The sequence below is a fragment of the Aegilops tauschii genome, chromosome 6, assembly GCF_002575655.3.
Source record: "Aegilops tauschii subsp. strangulata cultivar AL8/78 chromosome 6, Aet v6.0, whole genome shotgun sequence".
NCBI lineage: Eukaryota > Viridiplantae > Streptophyta > Magnoliopsida > Poales > Poaceae > Aegilops > Aegilops tauschii.
The window spans coordinates 44,393,232-44,403,220 of NC_053040.3; the positions used below are offsets into that span (position 1 = coordinate 44,393,232).

The 9,989-nt window shown below is 44.2% G+C and overlaps 1 protein-coding gene across 1 annotated transcript; it reads left to right on the top strand.

Annotated features, from left to right (window-relative positions):
- Positions 1-250: 250 nt before the first annotated feature.
- LOC109746265 (bifunctional protein FolD 4, chloroplastic) lies at positions 251-3,136 on the top strand. Its single transcript, XM_020305384.4, has 5 exons — positions 251-625; positions 914-1,239; positions 1,680-1,916; positions 1,994-2,161; positions 2,683-3,136. The coding sequence occupies exons 1-5, from the start codon at positions 406-408 to the stop codon at positions 2,851-2,853; spliced, it is 1,122 nt and encodes a 373-aa protein (XP_020160973.1). The 5' UTR covers positions 251-405; the 3' UTR covers positions 2,854-3,136.
- Positions 3,137-9,989: the final 6,853 nt, after the last annotated feature.

Sequence of the window (9,989 nt, forward strand, 5' to 3'; positions counted from 1 at the left end):
TAGATTCTACAAGCAACAAGATTCCGGGAATTCATGGTTTTTGCAAAATTCCATCAGTCCAAATTTTGTTTCATACCCATGAATAATATATAAATTTTAGCATTTTAAGCACACACTTTTAGTTCTTACTATTAAAATACAATTAATTACCATTCGCAAAAAAATCATACTCCTACAAGTAATTACCATTCGCAAAAGAAAAAACTACATTTAATTACCCCAAAAATGTTACCCTTCTAAACCTGGGCAAAGTTGGGGTTTAGGTCGCTGCTCCAAAGACCCGTGCCCACGACTTTCTCGCCCGACCGCTCCTTTTGCGCCGCCGCCGCCGCATCCGCGAAAACCTCGCCCCCACTCCCGCCGCCGTCTCCGCCGCAGCTCCGGCCCCCTAGAATCCCAGCGGCGATGGCGTCCACCATACTCTCCGACTGCTCCTCCTGCGCCACCTCCCGCCTCCTCCCCCTCCGCCGCGCCCTCCACCCGCCGCCGCCCCGCTTCCGCCCCTCCCCCGCCCCGGCGCCGTTGCCGAGGAGGCCTCTCCTCGCCGCCGCCACCCCGCTCCCGCTCCTCCCCCGCGCGCGCCGCATGGCCGCGCTCTCCGCCGCCGCCTCTTCCGCCGACTCAGGTGCGCGCGCCCATTTTGTCTTCTCCTCGCCTCACTAGCAGTCTTTTAAGTATTCGTTAGTGTACTGCTGTCGCCTTCGGTGGTGTCTCCAGGCAGAAGCACAACCTTGAGATAGTATTTCCTTCTTCTTGTGGCGTTAGTTAAGTGTAGCAACAGATGAATTATCCGAGGAGGCTTGGCTTGTTAGTTGTTAAAAAATAAAAATACATATGCATAACTGTAAATCCTGTTCTACATCATGTTGTTCCGGTGTTATAATTGTGTTGATGGATGGCTTTGCTTGTGTAGCCACTGTTTTGGCCGATGCGTCTGCAAAGATCATTGACGGGAAGCTGGTGGCGAAGCAAATAAGGGAGGAAGTCGGTGTTGAGATCGCCAGGATGAAGGACGCGATCGGGGTGGTGCCTGGGCTGGCGGTCATCCTAGTCGGCTCGAGGAAGGATTCCCAGACATACGTGCGGAACAAGAAGAAGGCGTGCGACGCGGTTGGTATCAAGTCATATGAGGTCAATCTGCCAGAGGACGCTTCCGAGTACGAGGTCATCAAGCACATAGCAACCTTCAACGATGACCCGTCGGTGCATGGCATCCTGGTTCAGCTGCCCTTACCTCACGTGAGTTCTCAATGGCTAGTATAATTGTTGAACTCATTGCCTGAAGGGACTGTCATATTTGATCTTATTTAGTTTTTGGTTGGCTAGTGATTACTGACCTAGATATTATGTAGCGTGCCACTGAAATATGTATCAGGCATAATAGATCTGTTAAGGCATCGATAATGGCAGATTCCCTAAACCCTACACCAAACATTCCCATTTATTAATTCAAGTAACTGCATAGATGTTGTATAATTGTTACAGAAGCCATCTGGTTACATTCTTTAGAACTCATGGATAATACAGATGAACACATTTTATTTTATTTTGGGCTTTTGGCTAATGGTCATATGCCAATTGTGGTTTTGTGTGTTTCTTGTCAGTGTTCTGTTAAAAATGACTATCTATACTGATTCTTGAGCTTCTTTTTTCACCTGTGTGTTCTAATTAATTTGCAGCATATGAACGACGAGAACATATTGAATGCTGTTAGTATTGAAAAGGATGTTGATGGCTTTCATCCAGTGAACATTGGACGACTTGCGATGCAAGGTCGGGATCCATTCTTTGTTCCATGCACCCCTAAAGGATGCATGGAGCTGCTACACAGATCTGGAGTTGAAATAAAAGGGAAGAGAGCTGTTGTAATTGGAAGGAGCAATATTGTGGGGACGCCTGCTGCTTTACTCTTACAAGTATGAACTAGTTTTTCATTTAACATAGTTTGATCAACTTTATTTCAGTGTTTAATATGTTTTCAAATGATTATTAGAAAGCAAATGCAACTGTGAGTATTGTACATTCAAAAACCAAGAACCCCGAGGAAATAACAAGACAAGCAGATATTATAATCGCGGCTGTTGGAGTTGCTAACCTGGTCAGAGGGAGTTGGATAAAGCCTGGAGCTGCTATTATTGATGTTGGCATCAATCCGGTTGATGTAAGGCACCTACTCTCTTTTAGCTAGAACCTTTTCCATCTTCTTTTCCCGTTCTTTTCTTTTTAGTGCTAAGGTGATCTGTTTACTTTTAACATACGCCTGTTTCTCAATGGAAAAGCTTGATAATGTTTGTTAAAACAGTTATAATGCTGCACATTTTGTATCATGTTTTGGTTTAGATATGCAAAATTTTGACAATCTCAGAATATGGGGAGTTCTGCATGGTTTTTCTGGGGAGTACGTGTTTCTCTTCAGGTCCCTCCCCGGGATCAAACTCTATGAAGCCCTGTGCTCCCACCATTGGGCAGATATTTATGGAAGTTGCAACTAGCATAGCTTCTTAAGTTTTTATGAACACCACGTTTGGAATATTCTGGTGAATTTGTAGACTTCTTATTTTAGGTTCTACTTGACTCATGTCTTCTAGTGTATATTTTCTCTTCTGCTACGGGCGTGCCCCTTGCAGCATGTGTATTGCATTTCCTGCGTGGTATACTCACTGCTGATTTGGAATGCATCAGGATCCAGCAAGTCCTCGAGGTTACCGGCTAGTTGGAGATGTCTGCTTTGAGGAAGCCTCCAAGGTTGCAGGAGCCATCACACCAGTTCCCGGCGGTGTCGGGCCAATGACAATTGCGATGCTTCTGTCGAACACACTGGATTCAGCTAAAAGAATCCACAAATTCAAGTAACCGGACAACCCTGTAGTCAGAACTTCGGAGAGTGCTTAACGTTTGGCTTAGTCTACAAGGCAAGGATCTGCCAACTGTTCTATGCGCCTTTTGTTGGACCCGAAAAAGGTCAACAAGAGCCGTGAAATAAATTTTGACAGGGGTGAGAAATTTACCCCGGCTTCAAACTGTACCGTATTCTCTAATGTTCTATGAAATCCCAGTTCAATCTGTGGCACAACTTAGGTCAATTGAGATCTCAGTTGAGCTTGGATGAACCGTATGTTATGCTTGTTTGCACAAACTGATTGGGCATACATGAGTGCTGGTGGGCTCCCCTGCTGATGTGGCAGGACAGGAGAGGGAAGGAAACAAGAGCTCCAATGTCCAATCTAATCTATCCAGATGGATCCTGGATTTTATTAGCTGTCCCAACTAGTTTATGTATGGTACACACACTGCACTCACAGGGATATATATGATGGTTGTTCCTAACTGCTCCCACTCACAGCTGGATGGGAAGTTAGCTGATGAACCATTTCTGTTCAGGCAAGTAATCAGTGCAGTTTCTAGACCACATACATATGTGTATCATATTGCTTTGCTTCTAAGTGTAGGGAGGGATGCTTGGCATCCTAATCAGTGGAACCGCCAAATAAACGAGGGCCGCTTCGACGTGCTGGAATTTCCCCTCATTTCTGCAGGAATTGGAGTGTTTTCTTAATGAAATGTTGCTGCAAATGATAATAATCTATAACTATGACCTGGAACTGAATCAGAGGTGTGCAAAAGGTTTCTGAAATAACAACATGTATGTATGCACATCTGAAAGGATATGGCCCAATTATATGAGATGCCTGTGCATTTCTGAATCTTGGTGTCTTGCCTTTCAACCAACATATCCCACTTTTCCCTTTCTGGCAAGAGTGGCTAGTGCCTATATGTCACCCTAGAAAGGAAGTGACACTGAATACAGTTGGTATGGTGGTGTGGGCAGATGGCGGCCATAAATAAATAGATAATGTAATAAAATAATAATACAAAGTTGAAAAAATGATTAGAAAATATCATATATCAGAAAAAAGCAAGGACAGGAGCGGTTGTGCAACCACCCTGGTAGTGCATCGTTCCTTCAGAAGTAAGATACCACATTTGGAACGCCTAAGAACCTGCTGGATTATCCCAAACATAATTATATCCTATGAAATTCCTGCAAAAACTCGTTAAATTTACGCGGTAGAAAACAAGTTGTTAAAATTATCATACGGACATATCTTTTTTTTTTGAGGAAACATACGGACATATCTTAACCTCATCGTCCTGGTGGAAGCTACATGTAAGATATATACGTACTTTTGAAGGATTATTATTGTATCTTACGAGATTAGCTGTTGACAACTTTTGCTGCTCTCTTTGGTCTAGGTCGTTAAACAACTCGCACAGTCGGGCGCAGCGAAATGCCGTTGAACAATCAAGGGACACATGACGCAACAATGTAGCAAGAGAAAACGATGGCATGGAGATGCAGAGGTCCTGCAATTATTTTAATAATTGCCATTAATGTGAGATCTTTATTGTGTTTATACATTAGAGAAGAGAAGAATCTTCACTGAACCGAGTAGCATTGCACCGTCCCTACATTCATGGTGATATCTCTTTCAAGGATATGGTGGTTTCTTTCGGTTAGACTTGGATTACAAGCTTAAAACACCTTTTCCGGATCCCCCTACTCCTTACAAGCATGCACTCCCTCCGTTCCGAAATAAGCGTCGTGGTTTTAGTTTGAAACTATTCCGAACCCCTTCAAACTTCTTAGAAAAGTTGAACCATTTCGTATGAAATTTACGCATTACAGACACAGTGATAAAAAAAATTGCACCTAGCAAAAAACGCTAATTACCTACTTATTTTTTGGGACGCGCATAATGATACAACGCTCTTTGAAAGATAGATGTGGATATAATATTGGAGGATAACAAATTATCTTAGAAGTGATATTGTTGTAATTTGCAAAACTCTCTTTGCCCCACGTTGCTGAACAACCCATAGCTGCAAGCATAGACCTAAATCTGTGTAACAACCATGAAAGGGGAATAATAAAAAAGAAGCATGCATCTGCACAAAGGATGAAAAGGATGTTCCTCTTATTTAATAATTCACATTATATCTTTTCGATGAAATGTGAGACCTTTATCAAATCAAGTAGGACTTATGTTTAAAAAAATCAAGTAGGACTTACTTACCACATACACAACATGGCGATACAACTAGCACTACCAACGACAGTGGCAGAGCCAGTAATTTCCTCCTAGTTATTCATTGGTATTCATGTGTAATACGATGCAATAGCAATATGATAGCAAATATACAACAAGGTAGCAACAGTATACCAACAGACAAATAATTTTTTGGTATTCCATGGAAATCCAAGGAAGAACTCTAGCGCCGCCACTGCCAACGATACAGTGGTTTCTTATGGTTCACCTTGAATGACAAGCTCAAAACACTTCTGAGGGCCCGTCTAGGCTGAGTCCCTAACAAAAAGTTAGCAGATTCGATTTTTTATAGGAAAGTAAAAATCATATGAAATAATTCAATTTCTACAAAAAAAATAGGGGTTTGGGTCCAGAAAGGATACACTGGCTCCTTACGATTCGCCTTGGATTACAAACTTAAATTACCTTGAAGGGTCTTTCTAAACAGAGTCCCTGAGAAGGTAGAACTTTACCCAAATCAAATCAGACTCTACACACATCCAACAACTTGTACCTAGCCCTCGAAGACACTCGAAATGTTGGTCAGCAATTAATTACTCTCTTTGTTCCAAATTATATAAATAAATAATCACAAAATTAACTAAAAATGGCTTATCAATGGACAGAAGCCATCGTGATGGGCGCACGGCAGATGCCAAAGGATGGCTAAAGAGAGGGACAGGCTCGAGGGCACCGGTGGGCTCCAGAGGCGAGGTCTGCATGAGCGAGCGTGGGACGCAAGACATACTCAGGTTCGGGGCTCTCCGGAGAGATAACACCCCTAGTCCTGCCGAGAGTGGTTTATATGCTTAGTAGTACAGAGTTGCTCCTAGAGCTGTTTGGGGGAGGAAGGAAGACATGCCAAGGCTTGGGCTATTCCTTCTCCTCGTGTATGTGTGTATTCTACTGATGGTCGACCCTTTGCATGGGGGCTCCCTGGGGGGTTTTATAGGTCAAACCCCCAGGGTTACAATGGTAAAGTTACATGGGCGCGGGGTCGGGATGTCAGCGTCTGGGAAGCTGGCGCTGGGGCCCGCTGGGTACCAGGGTACGCCGGGTTCTCCGGGCATGGGCCCCGTGCGCTAGGGGGCACTGTCCCCATCTTGTCTTGTGTCACGGAGTGGTTGGGCCGGCTCGGCTACAGTGGTGCGTCGCCTGGTCGCCATCGGCTTGCGTCAGCGGGATTGGATTGCACTGCTGCCATGCCGGCCCTGGTCAGCGGAGTAGGTGGGCCACTGTAGCCACGCTCCTGCCAGTCAGCGGGGTTGGTGGGCCACTATAGCCATGCTCACCCCCTCTACGGGGACTTGGTCCGTCGTACGCCTTGGATGGGACGGGAATTGACCCGTGGCCGGGTTGAGGAAGACGCCATGTGGGCGTTGGCTAGTTGGAGGAGTCTTGGTTTGTCGGGTCCAACCGGCATGCGCTAGCAGGCCTGGCTATGTTGCAGTCTTGGCCGGGTTGAGGGACTTGGCCGGGTTGAGGGGCGATGCCGGCCCTGATGTTTTTGAAAAGGATTCGGGTTCTGTTGCCTGCCCGGGGTTCATCCCGTAGTTCCCGAAGCTGTGAAGGCTCGCTGGCTTCAAGCAGGGGGGCCTTCGCAGTTTCACCCCCTGAGAAGACGGTAGATGCTGATGGGGCTTGTGACCGCCGGGTCCGGCAACACCCACTGTGTGCCGGCTTCCGGAAGCCGGACCGCGGCATCCCGGCATGGACAGGAAATCGATGAGTCCGCCGAATCTTGAGGGGGAGGGACGCGATCTCTTGGTTTTGGTGTGGACGCCACATGGCGCTCAGAAGCTAAAGAGGCCCTGACAGGCCACGCGCGGGACAGGACGTAACGGTGGGCTGGGGCCCGGTCACTCCGCGCCCTCGGCCCACACGTGGCGATTTATTGCGGCGGCCACAAGCGGCTGCCCTTCTTGGCGCAGTTAATTGGCGTGTGGATCGTGCCCACTTAATGCGGGGAAGTGGGAGGGGCGGGCGCAACCGATCCCACTTCCCCACGTTCAGTCTATGGCTTATAAGTCGGGGGAGGGGGCGGTTAAAATCATTCACGCACACGCTCCCCATCTTCTTCTTCCTCTCTTGCTCTTGCCTTCGAGCTCGCTAATACATCTCCAATGCATCTATAATTTTTTATTCTTCCGTGCTATTATATTATCAATCTTGGATGTTTTATATGCATTTATATGCTATTTTATATGATTTTAGGGACTAACCTATTAACCTAGAGCCCAGTGCCAGTTTCTGTTTTTTCCTTGTTTTTGAGTATTACAGAAAAGGAATATCAAACGGAGTCCAAATGACCTGAAACTTTACGACGATTTTTTTTGGACCAAAAGAAGCCCACGGAGTACCGGAGATGCACCAAAGGAGTCCCGAGGCCTCCATAAGGGTGGAGGGCGCCCCCACCCCCCTAGGGCACGCCCTCCGACCTTGTGGGCCCCTCGTAGACTCCCCTAACTTGTTCTCGACGCCAACACCTCTTATATATCTCCAAACCTCCAGAACAGAACCTAGATCGGGAGTTCCGCCGCCGAAAGCCTCTGTAGCCACCAAAAACCAATCGGGACCTTGGTCCGGCACCCTGCCGGAGCGGGAAATCATCACCGGTGGCCATCTTCATCATCCCGGCGCTCTCCATGACGAGGAGGGAGTAGTTCACCCTGGGGGCTGAGGGTATGTACAAGTAGCTTTGTGTTTGATCTCTCTCTCTCTCCCTCTCTCTCTCCCTCTCTCGTGTTCTTTATTTGGCACGATCTTGATGTACCGTGAGCTTTGCTATTATAGTTGGATCTTATGATGTTTCCCCCCCTCTACCTCCTTGTAATGGATTGAGTTTTTCCTTTGAAGTTATCTTATCGGATTGAGTCTTTAAAGATTTGAGAACACTTGATGTATGTCTTGCATGTGCTTATCTGTGGTGACAATGGGATATTCACGTGATCTACTTGATGTATGTTTTGGTGATCAACTTGCGGGTTTTGTGACCTTGTGAACATATGCATAGGGGTTGGCACACATTTTCGTCTTGACTCTCCGGTAGGAACTTTGGGGCACTCTTTGAAGTTCTTTGTGTTGGTTTGAATAGATGAATCTGAGATTGTGTAATGCATATCGTATAATCAAACCCGCGGATACTTGTGGTGTAGTTTGTCATTTACATCTTTTTGGAGTAGTCTGTCATTTACTCATGTGCTTCACTTATATCCTATGAGTAAATGGTTGAATGAATTGAATATCATAAATCTGAAATTATATATATGCTCCATATGCTTATCCCATGGGGAGTAATGACTTTACATATAAGAAGTAGAGATGGTAAATTTATTGAAAGTTAGCAAACATAGTATTGGTCACTTGAACAATTCATGAAACAATATTGAAGGAAGAGAGGTTTCACATATAAATATACTATCTTGGACATCTTCTATGATTGTGAGCCCCATTAATTATTTTCAAACTTGATCAAATTAGTTGAAGTTGGACAAGGAAGACAACATGATGAGTTATGGTTGGGTATATTTGTATAGAAGTTATATTGTTATGGATCCTCCAACATGTGGTGCTTGCTTTTTACAATCTTTTGCTAGCCAAAATTTCTGTACTAAGCGAGATTACTGCTTGTGCATCCAAATTCCTTGAACCAAGTTTCTTCTATGAGTGTCCACCATATCTACCTATATGCGGTATTTACCTACCGTTCCAAGTAAATTTGCATGTGCCAAACTCTAAATCTTAAAATAATAATCTGTTTTGTATGCCCGAATCTCTCATATAGCGACTAGGGGCTGTCAGTATCTTCCATGCTAGGTGGGTTATTCTCACGATGAGTGGACTCCGCTCATCATTCACGAGAAAATGACTGGTAATTGGGATGCCCAGTCCTATGATCAAAAGATCAAAAACAAAATCGCAAATCAATTAAACAAAACTCCCCCAGGATTGTTGATAGTTGGACGGTACCCGTTGTTTCGGACCAGCCATGGAATGTGATTGTTGGTGGAGGGGAAGTAAAATATTTAAATTTCTGTTTGGGAACCGCCTATAATGTATCTAGTATATATGGAAGATATTGGGAACTCTTGGTTCTTATGTTGACAATGAAAGCATACCTCTCAAAATTATTTTCATCTCTATTTTAAAAGCTTCAAGCTCTGGCACCTCTGCAAATCCCTGCTTCCCTCTGTGAAGGGCCTATCTTTTACTTTTATGCAAGAGTCAGTAGTATTCCTTCTCATTCCAACCTACTCTTTAGTTGGCAAGCATCATGTGATGGGGAAAGATCTAAGCATATATGGCCATTCAAATATATTTGATCATGAATTATTATTGTTGAAAATTATCTATATGACAAATAAGTTGGGAGGCGAAATATTAAGCCCCTATATTTCTCTGTGTTGGATGGATGCTATTTGTTCTAAAAATATGCTTTGAGTGGTAGCAATCATGGAAGGCTATATAATAGTTGAGTATGTGGGATTTGCTAAATCAAAGCTCTTACATAGACCATTCCTGAAAATAAGATGAATTGCAATTGTTTGATGACTGAGAACATAGTTTGTTAGTTTTCAAAAAAGTTTATGATCTATGCTTTAACATGTGAATAGCTTGTTACATGATCATGAGAAGCTTTATGATATGAGCCACAGTTATGATATATAATGATGCTAGAAAAAGTGATTGAAATTATCATTGATCAAACTTGTGCACTTGCTAGCATTCCACATCAAAAAATTTGTTTTTATCATATATCTACTCGAGGATGAGCAGGAATTAAGCTTGGGGATGCTTGATACGTCTCCAACGTATCTATAATTTTTGACTGTTCCATGCTATTATATTATCAATCTTGGATGTTTTATAGGCATTTATATGATTTTAGGGACTAAACTATTA